Below are 22249 nucleotides of genomic sequence, written 5' to 3' on the forward strand. Positions count from 1 at the left end.
CAGTGCGAGAGACAGCTTGCGATGATCTCTCATACATTTTCATTCCCACCCCAGAAAGCGCAGGAAACAACAAAGCATGAAAACTGTTACACTAGTGTTCCAGGAGCAAAATATTACAATTTTGCACAAAGAAAAGACCCCCAAAAGAAAATAATAAAAATTGTTGTTTGTATGGACTTTCTGGTCTGAATCGTTGCCTATAAGCTGAGTCGGATCTACAATATTTCTTGAATTCAGCGGAAACATATCGCTTCAATATTGCAAAGCTGCTGCATTCTGTTTAAAATTTTGCATCAACAAAAAACGCATTTGTTATTTTCCACTGTGTCAAAAAGTGGATATGTAGATACGCCGATACGTAGTGGCTGAGTATCCGCATATCCACCTATTGGGGGGTTGCTTTAAAGTGGCAGGGTATTCTGCAATTAAGCCGGGAGAGCTTGCTGCTCCTTGCTAGCAGGTTAATCCTTAATAATTACTACAGAGATTTCAAATTACCTTTTCTAGTCTTTGCACATTTTCAGGTGTATACTGGAAACCTGCCAAGGAAGCCATGTCCTTAGGCTGCGTTTTCTAAAGATCTTTTACATCTGCAAAATGTGAAAGGAACATTGACCAAATTTAGCTCAAAGTAGAGTTCGAAAAACGATTATCTTTGTCGTAAGTAGAAAGTCAACAACTTTTAAGTGAGCTGTGCAAGTCCATTTGCTTCACTACAATGTTTCAGCACTACAAACAAAGGTGAAACTTTCCCTGAGTAGTTATTTTTATATACATGGTTCAGCCGGAGAAAATAAGATAAAAATATGTACAATAAAAAGCGCTTGATAGACCACGTAAAATGACTTAAAAATAACAAAACGAAGGGTCACGGCATAACAAAACTCAAGTGGGGTTAATCTAGACTCAAAATTATTCGTTGTCTGATAAAACAGACCTGAATACGCCACAGAAACTTCAACCACATCAACATCAACACGCCGCCATCATGATCATCACGCTTTGTCTGCTTGCCTTTGAATCAGTGCGCATGTCTGGTTGGCCTCGTTCTGAAGTGCACACAAAACAACCATCCAACAAGAGGAAACAAGCAGAAGCTTCATCGAAAACGTCGCCAAATCTATTTTTTCATATATACTAAGTGTTTGTCATGTTTTACGAAACAATTTTGAGATTGTAACTTTTTTTTATATTTTGTACTGCCAATGATAATTATCTGAGATTACTGTCGCAAATGATATTTATTCCTATAAATGTCGCGCAACATGTACCATATTTACACACTTTTGATACCCTACTTATAAGCTTATGTTATCAGAATAAAATTAATGAGTGAGAAGGAAGAGGGAAAGGAAAAAGAAGAAAGTAAAGGGGAGGAAAAAAATTCTGCCGAGACCCGGGATTATTCAGAGTTCATGCGAACTCTCCGGATTTGAACCAGGGACCTTCAGATCTTCAGTCTGACGCTCTCCCAACTGAGCTATCTCGGCAGCTATGAGAGAAGTGGTGCAAATTTAAATATCTACACGTGTCTATTGTAGACGACTGCTCAGTTACGCATTATTTGTCCGTAGTGAGTAATATTTCTATACTTATCCCTTAATTTTAGAAAATTGTATTTGCAAAATTGCAAAAATCGTAAATGAATGGTCTTATACAAGCGCACAGATCTGTGCACGCGGTGTCCTGCGGTGTGCAAGCCCGTTTGGGGCGCGTTTGGGAGCTGCAACAGCCGATCGCTTCATCACTATAATCTGCAGTTACAAAATAATCATCGGCTCAGAAGGACGTTCGGTATTACATATTTGACTGTCACAGGCTATCGTTTTAATAGGGTCGTTATTTGACTTATTTCTGACCGAAGAATTGATTGACACCACAGGTAACCCAGGAGCCGTTGGTACTGGTACTGTCGTAGCGTACCTGGCCACTCGAAAAGTAAGAGAGGCGACGACCACAAAAAAGTTCGCCTTCGTAGGCTAATGCACAAGCTGCCTTTACATTTTGCAAGAATGAATAAAAAGTTACAGCTGGCGTTCAGCTTACCTGAAACGACAGCAAATCTGATGCTCCACATGTTTTATTGAAGGTTATTTTTAAAAAATCCGTTTTGTGCAATCGAATCGGGATTCTGGTATCGTTAACAAAGGCCCGCAACTAGCGTCTTAGAACTATTACTTTTTATAACCAAACTGTGGTAAATTCTGCCGTTGATAAAAGTTAGGATTTACTACAGACGCGACAGTTACAGAGTCCGGATAGTCGGTTTGAGGCCGAGGGGGAGGGGGGGGGGGTACTCGATATATCCCTGGGTGGGGAGGTGCAGCGCGGCCCCACATACCCTGACCCTGTTTAAGACAAATATCGCTGATTTTCCTACCCTGTTTAAGACAGAATCCCGATTTTTGATACCCTGTTTAAGACACTTATCCTGTTTAAGACAAAAATTGATAAATCGATACCCTGATTAAGACAAAAAATGATAAATTCGATACCCTGTTTAAGACAAAAATCCCGAAAAACATACCCCGGCTGGCTGCACGTCCCCATTAAGCCCTTGTAAGGGAGTACCCCCCCCCCCCCGGGGGGTTGAGGGAGAGTCCCATAATGGCTCACCAAATTTCTGATTGCTGCGGGTTGTTCTTTTCTGCGAAAAATATAGACACTTGTAAGCTGCCATAAATATTTAATTCTGTTCGCCACAGCGCATTGAAAGTGGAACTAGTTTAACGTTGTTTTGAATTTACCATGGACATTCATAGCGGAACATAAAAAAGATGGTTTCGTTTGCGAGCGTTTTACTTTTGATGATTTCTACCCTATTTATGGTTGCAAGTGCTCGAGAATTCAGCCCAACCGCACTTTATAAACTTGAAGAACGCCTGCTCCCCGCTTTAAATAGATTTATTTCTCAGAAAGAGGAACATTTGAAGGAGATCGAAGAAGCTCTCAATCGTGCTTCTGTTTTAAAGACACTATCTGGTGATGAAGTAGGAGAATATCTGGGGAATCCACTTAATCAATTCCACGTGGTTAAGAGATTTGTCGACGACTGGGGAAGACTTGAAGAATATTTGAACTCGGATAGTTCCATTGATGGTAAGTTTCAGTAAAGTTTTGTTATTCTCTTCGCCTTATGCAGTTTTCTTCCTTCGCGGTTTTGGGTTCTATTCGTGCCTCACCTAACAAATACGATTTTTTCCGGCGATAATAATTTACGAGCCATGAAAGGTCGAAACCTTTCTATCTTACTCGTAAAAGAACAGACTTCAGGAGTTTGCAGTCGTTACAAAGACACGTGCTTTGAGCGCAAGAGTTAGGAGTGGCAGCGCCTCTCAGTTCCACGTCGGATATAAGATGAGCTTTTGACAAATTTCACTCTGTTCTTTCAGTATCGAGTTGATTCGCCCTATAAAAGTCAGTGAATACACGGAATTTTCATGTCTAAAAAGAGCACAGCCGAAACATGGAAAAAGACTACCGTAAAGTCCTCCTGAGCTATCGACTCGATCGAAGACTCTACAGTCATCTCTATTGAGTCAGTGAACCGGTGTTATCGACTTCTGTCTGCGACTCAGCCGTTTGAGACCGTTTCAGGTAAAACATTTTGTAATATTTTTTTGTACTTTTATTGCAGAGTTCCTTTCAGCGATAGAGGAAGAGAGAAATAAGATACCAGAAAAGGCTGAGCTTAACAAAGCACTTTATGAGCTGGAGAGAAACGGGATAGATCCCGAGGGTTATCGGGTCTGGTTATCAAGATGAAAGAATTTTACTGTATCTGATGCTACAGAGTCGAGTAGCAGTTTTGACTGAACTTTTCCCAGCAAATATACAGACGTAACTTTTAATGCGAAATTGAAACGGAAATTAATTAAAATATTGTCAGAAAAACTGAAAATATATATGTCATTATTCAGTTCATTATCACTTTTTGTGAGAAATGAAGTTTCAGTTGAAAATCCTCTAAGGATATCTTGTCTGGGGTGATTACCATTGTGCCTATAAAAACCAAGGAAAATTAGGACTTGCTAGCTTCTTCTAGCTCTTCATGCTATATAGCGCTCTGGGTCCCTTCCCATCATCCCCTGCTTGGTTTCTTTTTTCCCAACGCCAAACGAAGAGGCCTACGCATAGGATAGAGGCTACGAAGCTTAAACACAATGTTTATAATACGCATGTCGCTCAGTGTACTTTGCCGGTAATTGTTATAAGACATCGATCCCTGTAGTCAAAGATATACAGCGCCCCAATTAAAGAAACTGTATCAAGGAAAATGTTTCAAGATTTTTTGTAAACTACTGTAAAGTTCCCAAAGTACTGTACCCCCCCCCCCCGAAAGTAGCGACCCTTCGAAAGTAGCGGTACTGTAAAAGTACGGAGGCGCACTCGCTCTATACATGGACAAAATAGCCAAAGGGACATGACAGAGAAAACCATATTCGAGTCGGCCAGAAAGTCACTCGGCCTGTTCAAGGCGTTCAGATTTTGAGACGGCGCAGAGATGTGAGCGGGTAAAACAGCGAAAGGTGAGGAGAGGTGGGGTATTTTTTTCCCGCTCTCTGATGTGACTGCGTGCCGCTGCATCCACTGTTTAAAACGATTTTGATCATTTTTATTAATATATTTGTTGAGGAGACTTCATCACCTGTAGCTCATCCCCCAGCCAGGTGAGCTTTAAGAAAAAGAAAAAACAGCGAAAGACTAATAAATTTTTATAGAATAGCGTTTAATGTAGCTGTTTGCGTTAATTAAATTTGTCTGCATAACTTGCTCACCTTTGCACGTGCAATTCACATGCAAGACACGAATGAGTCACGTGAAGAATTAAATGTAAAATATATTTCAACCTTAGTTTTCATTGATTACCTGTCCACTTCTTTGTAAAATAATTGTTTTGAAATAAAAAAAATGATAACAATGAAAATAAATTATACAAAATAAATTAGTTATATAATATCATTTCATTTGAAATGTCGTTACATAGGAGCCTATGGGATCCTGCGTTACAGCAGTTACTGTATGATGTAAGAAAATTGTATTTATAACTCTGCGAGTTGCTTTACTTGTACGTTATCATCTTGGTTAACGTCTGTTGTTTTGGCAAAATAGTCAATATACATGTTGTGGTTAAATTTTATCCTTGGTTTAAATTTTATTTTCTTTTGTTTCAAACTCATTATCATACATTACCATACCCAAAAACAAAAGACATTAAAATCTAAACCAAGGATAGAACTGAACCACAACATTCACATTCCTGAATAAGGTAATAACTCAATTGTAATAGTACTTGTGAAATTTTGGTAGCGCTTTAGTATAATTCTCGAAGTGCCGTGTTGTTGCTTAACAACTTTTGATCTTGACTAAATCACTTCTATGTTAGAAGAGTTTCTCGTTGTTTTACTAAATTTATAAAGGAGGACGTTTTGCTGCAACTGATATTGGACGATGGAACAGTCTCATATCATTCGATTGACATCTTGCCTAGGCATATTGTAGCCATTTTTGTTATCATAGAGGGCTTAACCTTTTGGAGCCTTTTATATTTAATCGGTCTTCTGAATATATGGTTTACGATCTTATAACTGACTTCGGTTTCACTTAGTTAAATTGAAGTGTTATTTCCGTAGTTCAATGTCCTCTCGTGAATTCACCCTAAGTTTCGCGGCTTACTTTGGAACGGATGAGTGTTCTTGATCAAGAACACACTTCTACAATGTTCACGCCTTCAAGCCGTGTCTCTAGCTACTAACAGCGCCTTTCAATACACAATTGGTACGGCTTGGGACTCATACTTGAACCAAAAATCCCCTCTAAATCAGGCTCTTTGGCACCGTGAGGAACGCTGAAGCGGAACTTGTGAAGCAGACGTGAAACGAAGAGAAACAGCTGGACTTTCCCCAGGGATTCTGCGAGGCACACGCGCCTACCGGCTCCAAAAGGCAGATAACTTTTGGTGCCCGGGCAAATGACTTTTCCTTCAGCATCAAGGAACCGCGAGGGGTCAAATTCGTAGGGTCTTTGCCACTCGTTTTCATCATGGTGCATGGCCCAGACGTTAAACAGTACCATGGTGTCTTTGGGAATTTCATATCCATTCAAAGTGGTGTCTGCAGTTGTGGAATGGGGAAATAACAGTGGAACCATCGAGCTATACCTCAGCACTTCCAAAATGGTAGCCTCCAAGTAGGGTAAGTTGGGCTTGTCTGCTAATTCAGGCAGCCTATCACGTCCTATGACGTCATCGAGCTCCTGGTGAATACGCTGTTGCACCTTGGGATTGCGAACTAAGTATGCAAGCGCCCAGAGGACGCACGTGGAAGTAGTTTCCATTCCTGCGCCAAAAATGTCAAATATGGTCAACACCACATGGTCCTCAGTGATGGATAACACATTGTCGGGGTTTTCTGACTGGGAATCTTTCATTGCTTTTATCAAAGCATCAGTAAGGTCACGCGTCACGCAGTCTTGGTAAGTGTTCTTGTGCTCCTCGTACTTCTTTTGTAGAATGATGTCACGGTCTTTCACAGCTTCCCTGATGAGTTTCAATCCCTTGGACGGAAAATGTCGCATCCAAGGGAAAAAGTCGACCAAATTTCCAGCCCTAAAACCTTGCACAACCTGCTCCATGTAACGCAAGATGGTGTTGAATTCCGGATCTTCCAAGTTGTAACGCGAGCCGAACACGAACGCACAGATAACATTGATAACAGCCAAGACAACATCTTTATGTGGATCGTGCGCGCGTCCCTCCACACTTTCAAAGCGGGAGATAAGTTCGTCAATCTCCTGGCAGATTTTTTCTTCGATCGGCTTGATGCCTTGACCAAACATTTTTAGCGCCGAGTGTGCGATCTTTCTCTGCAATTTCCAGGTCGGGCTAAAGTCACTGAAAGCTATATCTTTACCTCCTCTCGATATAAGGTCAGCTGTATAGAGTCGAGGACGGCCTGCGAAGTCGTGCGACTTCTTAACGAGGGCTTCACGAGCGAGATCGATACTGTTGATTACCACGATGCGACGAACTCCTACAGAGAGGCGGAAAACCTTTCCGAACTTTTTCGCCAGCTTGGTAAGACCATAATGAGGTTTTGTTCCCATTTGCAGCATGTTACCAATGAGGGGTAGAGGCGTCGGACCAGGCGGTAACTTTGCGTTCTCAGTGGCGTGTGAGTATGCGCTGTAAAGAAGTACAGCGGATATCATAACAAATGCTAGTGCCAATAACTCCAGCGCCATGATCACTTTTGATTTACCTGTCGAATGATAGACAAGAACTCAATTAGCTTGGGCTTACGCAGTGAAACCTGCTTGTCTGATCTGAATGCAAACAACACACAAGGGGTTATGAAATATTAAAATAAAACTGAAACATGTGTTACATGAGACAGTTATGTCTGTAGTTATCATGTCTGTCTGGTTCTATGTCTGGTTTGTGGTAATTTGTTTACTTTACAACCCCAAACCACTTATACCAAATGACAAACTGTCCGAATCCCCGTCAAGGGCTTCAGCCCCGAGCTTCTAGAAAGTACATGACTGATTTTTTCGAGATCGCCCAGTGGTGTCCAAATTGAGCGCATTTCTTTCAGGATTCGATACAACCTTCGATCAACTGTCTCATTAAGCAATCCAAGCTCCTGGTATCAGATTGGAGGCATGACCAATACAAACTGGAAATGGATTTGTTATCCTTTTCCTAATCAATAATTAAATAATTAACAGTCAAAAGCACTTGAGTCTGTCGCTACCGGTGAATCTTTTCATGAGTTATTAGTATGACAGAAAATGAAAGGCTCTGGATAAATTTCAGAGAGGTGAACAAAACAGTTTAGCATGTCGCGATGGTACTGGAGGTTTTACTTAACAAATTACGAAACATGTGACTTACGAAGCTGTGACGAAACGTGTTGTCAACTGGGAAGATATTTGGACCAAAACGTTTTTGTTTCAGGTGAACTGTGACAAACTTTCCCCGGTCTTACAAATGTTACTTGGATTATGTAAACCAACTACATTGCCGGCCAGGCGAGCAAAGTGAATTTATTTGCATGGGTCAATCTACCTTGCTCGGATTAGCACACACAAAGAAAATGACGACTTTTAACGTAGACAAACACAAAGGACACAATGGGGCTTAAGTACATTGTAAAATCATTTTTCTTGATAATGCAGCAGCATCCAGCTTACGAATCAATCTGCAACTAGAACAAACTCGGGTACTCTAGGAATGTTATAATCCTATTAGAGAGTCAGTTGTTTCTTCATGGCATGCTGTTCAATGGATCTCACTGGGAAATTGACCTATTTTCTAAATCACTTCCTGAAATACTGCTCTGAGTCAGCGTGCGGTTTTGTGAAGAGATGAATCGCCCACGACTGGTGAAGTTTCATTGCTATCGGAAAGTAGTTGACTTATGGGGACGCAATGCCATGCACGCACGTTTACTTCTTAATGCTTCCCTCTCCGAAATGTCACCACTGGCAAATATCCCCGCTTCTAATTCAGTCCGCCATTTCTCTTTCCAAAAATAGACCCATATGGTGCATCCGGCGTGGGCTAGGCTCATAGTGTTCTAAAGACCTCCCCATCCTCCATAATCCTTGGATACAATTGTTACAAGTTGTTTTCCTTTTGTTTGTAATTTCCCTTTTCAAAAAAGTTCTTTTTTGTTACAGTATTTGAAATGCCCCCATACAAGCAATACACAGGAAATATCCGATGAAACTCGTAGAGTTCTACCTCCTCGACCCTTCCTTTAGACTTCCTTGCCTTCTGAATAAGTTATACAGTGGTATCTGCTTGTACATTGTTAAGATATCGCTATCAAGAGCCATGATGGGACCATTATGGCTCTTGTCGCTACTTATTACAGTTGTCACTGACCGGAAAGGCGTACACTGATAGCCTAATTTCTGAAAGCAATGCTTAAGTCAGTTTCAAAGATGTATAGACTCCATCTCTAAAATCAGTTAGTCACAGTACATGTGTGGTCTTACGCACAGAACAAGTTATTTTGCCAGTTGTTCAGCTGGTGTTTTTCCGTCATCAATTTCTTACACATTGAGTGATTCTTGATATACGTGCGCAAATGCATTCACTCTGCTTGATATTGTTAACACTTTAGCCCCCAATATGCTAATGCAAATTCGCCCATCTGATCATTATAAATGATTGAGGGAATTTGACAAAAGAACAAAACGTTTCCCATCTATTAATCATTTTAAAATTTACCATGATCTTTTCTCTCGATTCGGTAGTGATATTAGAGAGCTTTAGATTCTGAGACGAGCGTGAGCCAACGTCATTTTGGCGAGAAAACGTAGTAGTTTAGCGAGAATGTCGTAGTGGCGGCAAAAGTTATCCAATGTAAGAAGTTTTATCATTTTTTATCGGGAGAAAATAACCGTTACTAATTTTTTTTTAGTGAAATAAAGGACAATGAAACTTTCCAGGGCGTCTTTTTATTTGAAGACGCGCAAAAACTTTAAGCTAACTCTCGTACTCGTTCTCGTCTTGAAAATCACTCTTTGGACTAAAGGGTTAGCTTCCAAGTTCCGACGATTACAGAGATGCAACCGTAGCCAGATCAAAGATCGATTAAAGAAAGATCTAATATTTATCATTATGTGTATAGTGTCTCGAAACGAGATGGCGAAAAAAACTCTTGGTCTGCTGTCAGGAGGACCCGCCGGGTTGAGGTTATTGGCGATTTAGTTTTCCTGGTAACTATAAAAAAAGAGCCATATTCTATTTAAAAGTTAGTGATATAAAAGAAGATTTTACATACAAAAAAGAGGAACAAAAAGGCAGAGACTAAGTTGTTGGTTCGTGCTACGTAGTCGTCGATTAAGACATAACAGCTGTTTTTCTTAAAATAGACTGAGCCGTTTAAAATGTACAGAAATAATGTGATATTCGATTACTTAATTCCACCCCTGCTACGAGTTTTATTTATCTTTGCTTTACACCATCATTGTAATCAGTTACCATACAAATGAACAGAGAAAAGTACAAATTTCTCGGAGTTCAAAATATCAACCAGCTAAGTTGAAAACATTATACTGCCGAGAATTACACCTTCCACTTTCTGGATAAACGACCATCATCAATGGCACGTTGCAGAGAAAATTCTTTTAAAACCCGTTGTTTAATTTTGCTTAGCTAAATAGTCAAACACGAAACTCAGTCATAGAGGGAAAGAATTGTCTGTAGTTCCTACATCCAGCTGCAAAGCGCGCTGTAAATTAATTAATAGCTTGCCGGTAATGAATCCTTTTGGCGTAAAATTAAAACATGCGGGCGACGAAAATCATCTGTAGATCATCAGTAGCCGGATTGTACTTGTTAGTACGTCCGGTCTGCCCTTAGGCAGTAATGAAAATATTCAATATTTTTATTACTATTAGTGTCAGAACAGAAGGTCTACGTCGTAATTCTATGGATTGCTGGCCGCTTGACCTACGTACAAATTATTACACGCATCAAAGGCTGGCTTCTTCAATACTCCACGAACAAGTACTGACTGAGTAAATAAGATAAGATATTCCTTCTTGGACTTTGAAGTTCGTATTGTCAAAGAAATGGCAACACTTGTAATTATCAAAGGTTGTTGCATAAGGCTTGAATTGTAAACAAAATATGGATTTTAATTCGGAAGAAGTGAAAAGAAAGAACAAAACAATTGTCTTATTTTCTTTGAGCAATTTTAATCTTAACCTTGCATACGGCACGTAAGTTAAGGCACGTCGGAGTTTTAGCAGATCTTCATGTCGTAAATGTTCTCTCACTTGCTCAGGCAACTTTTCTTCGGCTTTCATTTGTTTACAACGCTTCCTCTGCGTAAAAGGTTTTCTTTTTATCAAAGCAAAGACATTGTGAAACGTTTAAATCTGGCTATTTAATATACTATCGAATCCAGAGAAAGAAATGACCGAAAGAATGGATCGTGTCCTTTTTCATCGGTAGATCTTACAGTCGTATGAGTACTTCACCACCCTGGTTTATCCCTGTAGGTTATCCTTATTAATTCACTGCAACTTTAAAAGCTAAATAAAGAACATTAAGATAATACTAGTTTATCGTTATTGATAAGGCGAGAACTGGAAACCATTTGTACACACAAAAAACAAATTTGCCTTTTCCTCGTCTACTCTACGCTGGCAAGGCGTGTAATTGAAGCGCGAGGCAAAACATTAAAAGTCCTTAGTTGTAATAAACTGGAGTGATAATTTCGTACAGTTAAGATATCTAGTTCCACTTAGGTACACACCTTAAAATTCGGGACCCAGAAGTCAGAGAGTTTAGTAGCTGTTATGAGCACAAGCCAACTTTCAGTCTTGAAAAATTGCTCGTCCCTCCCCGCTTTGCTTCTATTATTTATCTCTTCGGTTGAGTAAGCGAAGGCTTTTACGATATTCTGTCAGGTCAATTTAGCCTAAGTGAAAAGGTAATTTATACCGACTGAATGATTTGTTAAAATGATGGAATGTACTTTGACATGCACAAACTGCTCTCCCACTGGGATAACTGTACATAAATGATTGTAACTATATCATAAACTCTATTAGGGGCAAATGTCATAAGTTTTAAGGCGGAACAGTACCGAACCATTTTTTAAAACCCATGCTCATGAGCGTTACACAATGCAATGGTGCAGCTATAATTGCTTCACTTGTTGAAAACCAAAAATAGTAATTGTCATTCCGAAAATATTTTACGGTGTTTCTACTTTGATTGTTTCACAGCAAAGAAATTACCAGAGGGTAACTAAGGAAGTTGGTTAAATTCGAAGCGAATGTGATTCTCCGTTGATACGAGGATTAGTTCAGAAAGAAAAATAAGCCTAAGCAAATGTGTCAAACCTTGAAAATCTTCTGAATTCCGTTGATTGAAGCGTTCTGAAGGAGTCCTTTGTGTTATGGTATTTCAAAAATTTTCTGCCATCATATTCTACCTCTCTTTCAGCAAAAAACAAATTAGAAAATGCCTTGAAGACTTATTGACATTCGATGAGTATCGAAACTCCTGCTTATACCGTCCAGGGCACTTTTATACTGTTCAAAATTTATGCAAATACGGATATCCGTTTATCAGCCACAAAAGTGATTGTTAATGGTTTCCTCCCTCGCCCACCTCACGGATATAGGCCATATATCATGGGTAATTTCGTCGCTCATGCGAAGCGAGTCCCTTCTTCGAAGCCTGTCATTAATTTAAGGGTACGGCGTTGCTTAAGTTTCGAATTCTACGAATGCCATCAGAGAAAAAGATGGCCAAATAATCTTCATGTTTGGTCGATCGGTTTTTGCCCGGTTGATTTCACCCCCAAATTTTTAAAACAGCTTTTAATCACAACGTGTTGAGCTCAAACAGGAGGAGAGGGGAAAGCACTGCTCATTGGCTTTCATTTGAATAGCAAAATGTAGAATTACATCCACAGACTTAAAAGTTATAACGCCATACCAAATAAATAGTAGCCATCTGAAAAAAAAAACTGCTGAGGAGGTTTCGTGTTCATTGGAAAGGCAAAACCACACTGAATTTCATCCAAAGACTCAAGAGCAGGCGCGGATCTAGGCCGGAGTCTAGCGGGCTCCGGGGACAGGTTCTCCCAGGAATTTTCTTGCATTTTAACTCCTTTAAGTGCCCTTTCCTGGGTCTCAGAGTCATTCAGACGGGATATTGGCCAAATTTTAGCTTGAAAAGTGTTTTTTTTTTAATTAAAAAATATTTATTATAAAAAATCTGACCGATTTTCGTAAAACGGTGGAAGCCAGTGTGGATCCGCGTCTGAAGAGTTACAACCACTTTGTACAGCATCGTAAATCAGTGAGTACCCGCCACGGCAAACCAGAAGCTTTCATTTGAATAGCCACATCATGCTATTTAATTTCAGTCAATCGGTGCAGAACCGTCTTACACGGGTTAGCAGAATAAACAGTACCACAGGAAAGTAATGCTCAGTACGACTGAGCTTTCACGCTTTGAGTAGATTTCATCCACAGACTCAAAAGTCAGAGCCATCTTTTTACATTACAGTACTCCCACATGAAAGTTTACTGTTCAGTAGCTTTCACTTGAACCTTCATTTGATTGGTCGCAATTCAGTAGTTTTACACGGACTAGTTTGTATTGAAATACTTAAGCCACAGCTGGCATTTAAAATGCACATAACTTTAAAACCACAACCCCCTTTCCCTCTTTACAATAGGTTAAGGACCTTAGCTCGGTATTTAATGGTGCCATTCGGTTTAACAGTATTTAATAGTATTTTACATAACGGAAATGGAGAATACATATTCTTTCAATTTAACTAGGCTTTACAAATAACTTTAATAATAAATTACGCCAGACCAAAAGGCAACTATAGTGATGTTCCGAAACTGTTGCTCCATTCCGGCTAGGTCGCGTGAGTTTCGCTTCACTGATACTACGAACATTTCAGTAAGTCAGGCTATTTCTGAAGTTAATAATACCTAAAGGATTAAGAACGGAAATATCTTTAAGGCGTTATTTATTCAAGCCTGCTAAGTTCAGTTGCTGAAGAATATGTTCACGATACAAGATCTAAAAATAAGTTCAGCTAGCGCACGAAGGCTTTACGTGTCACGAAAAGAGCCGTTTTATTGCGTGCTTATTGTTAAGATTTCGTGAGTGAATCGCAACAAAGTGTTTCTCTTTAGAAACGAGTTAACATTAAATAGATGGATTATAAACCAAAGCTTTTGCAGTTTTAAATGCCTGGAACTGTACATGTTTGAAAACATTTAGTACTTCTCGGTCAACGAAAGAGTTTTATTACCTTCATATCACTTTTTATATACTTTATTTTAACTAAAGACTCATATATTGTAGTATTTTTGTATTGCACTGTTTTATGTTCTTGTATCAGTATTCGATAAAATAATAAAGTAAATAAACTTGTAGTAGTATGGCTTTTTATGCCTAGTGTATCATGAAAGGGCTAACTCGATTAATCAATAGAGGACTGAAGAAAAACAAACTCAGTTGCGGGTTTGATTGTTAATGTAGGGGTATTCGTTCCCCGTGGATGGACTTAAGGCAGTACTCAAGAATTGGGGGCGAAAACATCCGTTCTTGTATGGAATTTTCTTGACAAAGCCGAGAAGGCGATAAACAAAGTAAAAGAAACTTATTATTAACTGTCAAGATCAAACACTGCGGGTTAGGAATTTGTAGATAATTTTCTATTTTTTTTTCTAGGATAGTATTCAATAAACCATGCAGTTACTAACTGTTTCATGGTTTTTTAAAGCGAATTTCGTGTTATCGGGAAATACGGTCCGATATCAAATAATAGAGGTCCTTTTCCATTCATGGATCACGTAAGGCTCTCAAAAACACTACTCAAACGATAACTAGAATCCACTGATTATTTCTCCTTATTTGAGCATAGTCTTTAGTGGCTTTGTGGCGGCAATAATGTGTTCACCGAGGTCACGAGTGCCATGTCAGTGAAAGCTAATACAAACTACTTGAAACTTTTAAAATGGATCACGTAAAGCCATACTTCGTGATAAACTATCATATTATCGAGTTCGTTTTCTAGATATAAACAAGTGAATACTCATCGGTGCGTGATTGTGTGGGTGTAACTATTAAAGTAGACAAGAAGTTAGGCGGCATACCCGATGAGGTACATGTTTACTTGCTGTGATCGAGCCGGATAGACCGAGCACCTGTATTCAACACCCACTTAATTGACACTCCTTGAACAAGGACATCTCTCTTAGGAATTTGGCTCCTACTCAACTTGGGCAAATCACGTTATGTTTTAGCGAGGAAATACTCCACTTTTATCGTTGCAGAAAGTAGAGTTAGCCCTTAAAAACCATTAAAAGTACATACAGAAACTTTCTGAGCAGCAACTAATATTCTTGCTAAATGAATAAGACACACTATTTGTCAGGATTGTTTTGAAGAGAGTATCATACACTATATAAACATCATAGGAATCCAATTCGGTGACTATGCTTTCTAGGTGGCCGCCCCGCTGATATAACACAGACATTCGCCAAGTGTAACTTAACAGACGACAGCACTTGAATGAAATTAGGGAGTTTAAGTAACGGACGTTTTTGAGGGACGCACGTTAACCGGAGGTGAAATCTTTTCCCTTTTGATATGCCTTGATGCTACGAAATTTGCATAAGTGTCTCTACACGTTTCACGCTGCAACTTAGCCGGCCTGGTCTCCTCACTTAATTTCGTCTTTTGATTTTGGCTATTTTTGTGTAATCAGGGGAAACACCAGTTTCGGACAGCTCCAATTTTTTTCAATCTCACTTTTTTAAAAAATTCATCAACGTTACCGATTTGCCAAAGTCTCATGAAAAACAGAACCTCAATTCCAGCCACGTGGCTTTCCATCCGTACTCAAAACTCTCTGATTCATCTATATCGTTTTCAGTGTACTATTACACTTATCCCTTCATACCTTAAAACAATTCATCCATAAGCTCGCTCACAAGAGCTGTAGATTAGTTTAATTTCTGTCATGTAGTCCTCGACTACCTATTTTTTGTGAAGTGAATAGACTTGAACCCCGGGGAGTGGGACTTGAAGTAATATATCAAAAAGTGAGACGCAGTGTTTCATGACCAGGTGAAACACCGAGAAGGGTGACAAGAGAATTGAAAATACGACGCACCGCAGCGGAATATTTTTGACGAATTTCGAGGTGATTCATCTGGTGTTGAAACACTAGGGCCATTTCTACGAGGAAACTTAAGGCTCGTCTTACATAAGACGCGTCTTAAATAAGACGCGAACTGTACCATTTATACGAGCATGTTTTATCTTAGACGAGAACAGCTCTTATAAATGGTTCGCGTCTTATTTCTGTTCTTGACTCGTTTTCATGTGAATGTTGCCCGTAGCAACGGCAATCCAACGTGGCGCGCCAAAAATTTACGCATGCGTACTATGCGTTCGCGTCTTATGTAAGACGCGAAGATCATTTATACGAAGTTTTTCTCGTCTTAGCTAAGACGCATCTTATCTAAGAACAGGTGTTGAGGGCTGTTCTAAAATAAGACGCGTCTTAGCTAAGCCGCGTCTTATTTTAGACGAAATGTGCCGTTTATTCGGAAAGTTCGCGTCTTATTTAAGACGCGTCCTATGTAAGACGCGTCTTATTTTTGCTCGTATAAATGGCCCTATTGTGACGAATGCTTGATATTACTTCTCAAACGAAATGATTTTAGAAGGAGAAATTAGGGATGCAAAAATGAACAGTTTTTCATCTAATTTCCAAACACGCCAAACACTCGTTAAACATAAACTTCCTTTATATTTTCTTTATGAATTTTTAATGGTTGAGAACCTCACGTCAACAATACGTGAACACGGGTTGAATGAAAATATGGGCTTAGTTATTTAAAGTTCCGGTGCGCGCGCTGCGAGATCATGAAGCCATTTACGGTCATTTACAGAATTCATTCGAGTTCAATTTTAGGACAAACTGTTTTCTAGGCCAGCATACAGCCTGGTGTCGGTTTTTCCAGTGCTTCAGTAAAATTCGGGGCATTTTTATAGGAAAACGTTTTCGGTGAAATGAAACTCCGCCCTTCAGCGTTTAGCGTAAAGCTACCAGGACGTATTTATTAGTTATCACCAGGTTATCACATTATCATTATTTTAGAATTAAGTCTCTCTTAACGGACACCTCTGTACTGAGACGGACACTTCGCTAAAACTTGTAGTCTGCTAACAGTCTTGCGTGGAGCGCGCTCTAGAGCATGTTAAGATCAGGTGACGAGCGAGCTAATTAGGCATGGACAAATTGGAGAGGAGTATAGGCGTTCCTATCTCCACGGAGTCAGTCTCTCGGCTCGAGAGACTGACAATGCAAGCTTTGACTCAAATGGCTGAAAGGGGTACTAACCGTAGTCTGCTCTAAAAGAGGCTATCACGTTTCCTTCTCTCCCCTCCCCCTCCCCACTCTGCTTTATAAAGCAGTGATATCACAAGGAGAAATTTGACGCTGATCACTCTTAGGGCTTAAAGGGTTAAATAACAAAACTGGAGCATTATTTTTGGAATTTTTATGCGAAGAAAAGTTTTAGCTTTTTAAATTGATAGCAAATAGCTTGATGTACCCCCTTTACACGCACACTTAGAGGATCTCTGCCGTTTTCAACTCCTTTCTCTTAACCCCTCCTTTGACGCACAAGTAGTACCCTGATTCCCAGCGGTATCCTTCGCAGAGAGAGGTGAGTGTACTATCACACTTGGACAATATTTTTAAGACAAACTCACAAATACTTCTGCCAATATACAGTGTATCTCCCCTCCCATCTTCAATGTTGCTTTTCTATCCAAAAGTAGTTTCGTCGCCGAGAGCGACATCGTGCTGATCTGAGGGACAGTGTGGTAACAACCACTGAGGTTGTGATTAAATGCCTTGTGTTTTTGTTCAGTGAAGATATAATTCTAGTACCTGATTTGCTGCAGTTAGCCTTGAAGCGAGTTCAGGATCGCTACTGTCGCATAGCTGAAGAGATCGTGCTACTGTTCTGGCCAAGCACTGAACGAACGATCTTACGCGCTTTCACGTGCTTTTTAAAGCAACTCGTGGTGACTGCCACTTCCAGTTCTGATTGGTTCACTAATAAGTGGCTTATAGAGCGATTTCACTCACGTGGCCAGCATCTATGCAAATGAGGAGGATTGGTTTAGGACACCAACATGGCCGCCGTGTCATTGTTTTGGGACACCAATATGGCCGCCGTGACGTCATGTGAAAACACTCTATAGAGCCAATGTGGCGGCAGCGAAAACATCACTCCAATAGTTAATCGCTGTCTTAAAATTCATCGCGATGAATAAAACTCTCTCAATTGTCTTGCTGAGGGCGAAAATTTTCGCCGAATGAATTTTTAAGGGTCTGCGCCCAAGTTTTCAATGAAAAAGACACGTTTTCGTTGTCCTCTAGTCTGGGCTCCATGAGATATCTGATTAGGACGTTTCACATTGTAGTCATACAGCAACGGTAAAGAAATTTACCAGTGGGTGTGAGTGATGCACGTGCAGAGGTTTTGTTTTGCTCTTTAAACCTATTTGCTATTGACGTTCGTCCCATATAAAGTCCAACGTTTGACCCTGATCTTGGCAAGTACTATTTTAGTCAGTTGTACTATATGATCGGTCGCGCGATCGCGACCTACTTTGAAAAATTTAAAGCAGTGAATCGAACCTAAAAACTTCAGTGAGTAATCAGGGTTTATACTTCTAACTCGGGTTGCATTTTGTTGATTTTTCAGAAAAAGAGCTTTTAGACGCCAGTTCTTGTTTTATAAACAATGATGATTTAGTCTAAGGATGTGAGTTTGTGTTCAATAAAAGTGCTCTGCAACGCATCAGTGACCGTGGAGAAACATGAATGCGCAAAATGCCTGAGTTGAGTGCCGCGAAATTACAATTGCAGTTGAAACACAGTCAAATATTCCGCAATGTTCACTTACAAATTTTTCATAAAAACGAAACGCAGTTGACTGCTTTCAGCACGCCAACTGATTTCACTTACATAAGTACATAGTGCTCAAGGCTACAGGAAAGTTTAAAGGCCTTTATGAATCAGATGAATGCGAGTACAGGTCTTACAGTTGGTTGTGCTGACTTTAATTTAATGCTTGAGGTAGCAAGAATGCGCAAAATTAGTGCACTTGCGAATGCCGCTAAAAGCAAAGTAACCAATCTTAATTTATAGCTCTTCATATAGTGATCAATTGTTTGTGATTGCGTAATAAGGTTTTGTACCCAGGCTCATAAGCTAGAACCACCGTGTACAGCGTAATAAACATACAACAGGAATGTACCGCTCAGTAGCTTTCAGTTGAAGTCACACTTTAAGATTTCATCCACAGAGGTTAGAAAGTTAAAAGTTAGAAACACCTTAGCTTGCTCACTGTAATAAACAATACAACAGGCCGGAAAGCACTGCTCAGTAGCTTTCATTTGAATGGTCACCCTTAAGGATATTATCCACAAACTCAATAGTTAGAACCACCTTCATTGCAGCATAATAAACAGCTATAAACAGTACCACAGGTAAGAATTGCCCAGTAGCTTTCATTTCAATAACATCAAAAGACCCCAAAGTCCAAACCAAACTGTGCAGTGTAATAAACTGCCTTACAGGCAAGAAGCAAGTGACTACGCGAACCGAGAACTCAGAAGACATATCAGGTGGTTGCTTTAGTTTAAAAAATGCGTCATTTGGGAAAAGGGGCTCGATCAACCATGCAGCCTTGCCAGCTAATGTTGTGTCAGAACTGTACTCTACGAACAGGCAGCATAAATACGATTGATGATTATTATTTGCTTCGGTTTATGGCCCGAAAATCTCTTCGAATCTTTCGTTACTAATAAAATGTGACATTCTAACTGTTTTGAGAACACGAATTAAATATGTTAACTCTCATTGGTGAGTTGAGAAAAAAGCCGAATACATTTATCAATACATCAATAGGCCGTGGAATACATAGTTTTAATTTTGTCCCCAAAGAATGCTTGGCTTCCGGAAGTTTCTGTTTTAATCAATTAAAATAGTATTCACTAACACACTTTCTTAAGAAAAATTACCGTGAGAAAAAGGAACTAGTGCAGAAAAGGAATTATTAATTGAAAGTCATTTTGATCGAATGGTGACGCAAGAACTGTCTTTATGTCTCGAGGCTCGAGGGAATTTACGTAAAGCTGGAGGTCATTAAATGGATATAGAATTCAGGCCATTTACGATATTACTTGTAATTTTTCGTTTAGAATCTTGTAAAGTCTTTAAGTACCCATAAAACTTGTCAGAAATGCAAATTCAAGACTTGGAACCAAAGTCAAGAGTCTCACACGCTATTTCGGGGTAAAAATAGAATTCATACGGAAACGATCTGCACAATGCTGTTGAGACTTGCTTTATCTTCAAATGTTAACACACAACTTTAAACTTTTAAGCTCAGCCCGTGCTTTATTCCTCTATTTTTCAAAATTAATCTTAAAAAAAAAAGAAAAGCAGAGATAATTTTCTTTATTTGGAAATTTTGAGGCCGGAGAATATTGAATTCTAACATTCACAATTTAACTCAAAAAATGTTTTTCATTTGTTTATATTATGATAGGTATTTTAATCACGCTAATTTTGGTCATGATGCTTGATATCAGACCGCACAGAGCTGCATATTCACTTCGAACGTGGGTCTATCAAGTTCCCTTAGAGTAATAGGTCGACATATGAAATTCTACGTTTAAGTTTAAAGACGGAGGGTTATGAATGATGCATAACAATATGCAAATCTAGGTCTTATCAGCCAACCCCAAAAGTCAAGTGAGGAAGTTTTACTACTGGTAGACTCGATTAACTATTCCAGTCAAGTTTTAATGTTGTACTCACCAGAGTCACCTACGAAATCGAAAGACCTAACTGCCTACATACCTTTATTAAATTGAGTACTTTCACCAAAAACCAGTCAGTACAAGAGTCTTACAAACGATCTGGCAGTGAGGCTACACGTCTGTGCTGTCTTCTGCAAAGGGTGTTGAGATAACTTATGCCAACGCCGGTAGAAGGTTATGACAGTCTTTCGTTCTGACGCACTTGGAGTAAGCGCGAGTTGATAAATATGTCGGTATTTTCAGCATGTGCGCGCTAATGTAATGAAAGTTGCAACTGATCATATCCGAAATAACTCCAGGCAAGATATAAATAAACCATCGGCATGACTTTGTCGCGGGAAATTACAAGATATTATCCGATCCAATATTTGACTTCTTAAGAGTGGTATAGTGGTGAAAGTGAGCGAATATTGCCTCTAAAAGCCAGCGAAATTCCTTATGTGCGAAATAGCGTTGCATCTCATGGGAAATTGCCGAAAGCTTTTATACCCTTAAGTTCCCTTAAGCGCCACCGAACTTGAACTTGAGAGCCATATTTTTAAACAAAAACTTTTTTTTCTTATTTTAGACAGGTGTAAAAACATGTTTTGTTGCTACGCAAAGCAAAGATCATCTTCGGGGATGGGTCATAAAAAAAAAGTCGCTGCCGGAAGAATACCCCAAAAATCGATATAGTAATCTTTTATCAAAATCACTGATATGGCTAGCACATAATTCGTTTTAAAATTTGTCGACGTGACATGCCTACCAACTGCGGTTATGAATCGTTGACTCACTTTATTTTAAGCTGAAGGGTTGTGAGATATAAATTAATGTTAAGTGAGTTTGGCTAATGTTTCAATTCAGGAAATTGGCTTTAAAAGCTACCCAGTCACTTCAATTTGCCTTAGTTAGTACATGATAGGCTTAAGAGACGGTTTTCCCCAAGTTTCAGTTATGTTTTGTACAATGATTTATAACAGATTCTTTCAAGGCTAATTTGTTTATCATGAGTACTCAAAGCCTCTGTCGTTTTTTTTTTTTACAAAAATATTGGTAATTTGCTAAATGCTTAAAAAGTACCGTGATTATACAAGTGGCACTTTACAAATGTCGAGATTGCAACTTCACAAAACACAAAATCAGCAAAGTGACGAGGCATAGTTTTTTTTAGTTTACCTACTCTAAATCTTTGTGATGTTTGTACCAATCATATATAAAGATGGGCCTCAGCATTAAGGAGAATTTTTTCGCCAATTCTCTTTCAAGAAGTCGCGAAAGTGGCGCCCAAATACTTTAGTTTCAGTATGGTAAAATACGCACTGGCAATATTTAATGATTCATTGAAACCTCGAAAATGTCTGAAATTCCTAATGACACATGTGACAAATCTTGATAATCAATAATCTTGTCATGTAGACTACTTTTGAGTCAAATATCCTTTCCCGAATCATTGCCATGCAAACACATCAATCTCAGATCGGTGAAAATCATGTCAACAAACTACGCAGCCAGATAAAGTTTAATAGAATTTAAAAAAAACACACACTTTCCGGGATATCTAGCTTAAAGATCCAAATTTTTGCATAAAATAGAACTAATTTATGATGGTATCCTTCGGCTAGAGTAAAATGAAATTCAAGAAAATATAATTAATCATTGATAACCATAGGAATATACCTTGTCTTTAAGAGAGGATCACAATACCCAATAACCAAACTATATTAAGTCAAATTAAATCATCAAATTGCATTTTAATAACAACTAACGTCTGACTGAGTTGACGTAATGGGCATTTTTATATTATGTAATCGTATTGAAGTGTCTTCAATATCCTTGTATGGAATTAAGTGT

The 22249-nt window shown here is 39.1% G+C and overlaps 3 protein-coding genes and 1 non-coding gene across 8 annotated transcripts in view; 1 reads left to right on the top strand and 3 right to left on the bottom strand.

The window, feature by feature from the left end:
* The window catches only part of LOC140921590 (transcription activator BRG1-like), a 28501-nt gene extending 27491 nt beyond the window's left edge, over positions 1–1010 (bottom strand). For both annotated transcript variants that reach the window (XM_073371591.1, XM_073371590.1), the window contains exons 1-2: positions 938–1010; positions 499–590 (exon numbers count right to left, since the gene is read on the bottom strand). In XM_073371591.1, coding sequence (XP_073227692.1) covers positions 499–555 — 57 coding nt within the window. In that variant the 5' untranslated portion in view covers positions 556–590; positions 938–1010. The remainder of the gene's footprint in view (positions 1–498; positions 591–937) is intronic.
* A 405-nt stretch (positions 1011–1415) lies between these two features.
* Positions 1416–1491, bottom strand: Trnaf-gaa (transfer RNA phenylalanine (anticodon GAA)). The gene has a single exon. It is a non-coding gene; the product is annotated as a tRNA-Phe (tRNA).
* A 1224-nt stretch (positions 1492–2715) lies between these two features.
* Positions 2716–3901, top strand: LOC140921604 (uncharacterized). The gene is made up of 2 exons (XM_073371609.1): positions 2716–3099; positions 3638–3901. Exons 1-2 carry the CDS (start codon positions 2778–2780, stop codon positions 3763–3765), a joined length of 450 nt encoding a protein of 149 aa, XP_073227710.1. The 5' UTR covers positions 2716–2777; the 3' UTR covers positions 3766–3901.
* A 799-nt stretch (positions 3902–4700) lies between these two features.
* Positions 4701–20711, bottom strand: LOC140921600 (steroid 17-alpha-hydroxylase/17,20 lyase-like). Of its 4 annotated transcripts, XM_073371603.1 has the most exons (3): positions 11869–12024; positions 11277–11441; positions 4701–7259 (listed from the first exon to the last, which is right to left on the bottom strand). In XM_073371603.1, exon 3 carries the CDS (start codon positions 7240–7242, stop codon positions 5752–5754), a length of 1491 nt encoding a protein of 496 aa, XP_073227704.1. In that variant the 5' UTR covers positions 7243–7259; positions 11277–11441; positions 11869–12024; the 3' UTR covers positions 4701–5751. The 4 variants fall into 4 exon arrangements, with proteins under 4 accessions (XP_073227704.1, XP_073227703.1, XP_073227706.1 ...); XM_073371602.1 differs by lacking the exons at positions 11277–11441; positions 11869–12024 and adding an exon at positions 20457–20711; XM_073371605.1 differs by lacking the exons at positions 11277–11441; positions 11869–12024 and adding an exon at positions 17469–17561.
* Positions 20712–22249: the final 1538 nt, after the last annotated feature.

The sequence above is a fragment of the Porites lutea genome, chromosome 12 (assembly GCF_958299795.1).
Source record: "Porites lutea chromosome 12, jaPorLute2.1, whole genome shotgun sequence".
In the NCBI taxonomy this organism is placed as follows: Eukaryota; Metazoa; Cnidaria; class Anthozoa; order Scleractinia; family Poritidae; genus Porites; species Porites lutea.

Bases quoted from the DNA above. Each gene is read 5' to 3' on its own strand.
- LOC140921600 (XM_073371602.1), bottom strand. From the start codon at position 7,242: ATGGCGCTGGAGTTATTGGCACTAGCATTTGTTATGATATCCGCTGTA.
- LOC140921604 (XM_073371609.1), top strand. From the start codon at position 2,778: ATGGTTTCGTTTGCGAGCGTTTTACTTTTGATGATTTCTACCCTATTT. The intron at 3,100-3,637 runs GTAAGTTTCAGT...CTTTTATTGCAG, and splicing joins CTCGGATAGTTCCATTGATG to AGTTCCTTTCAGCGATAGAG.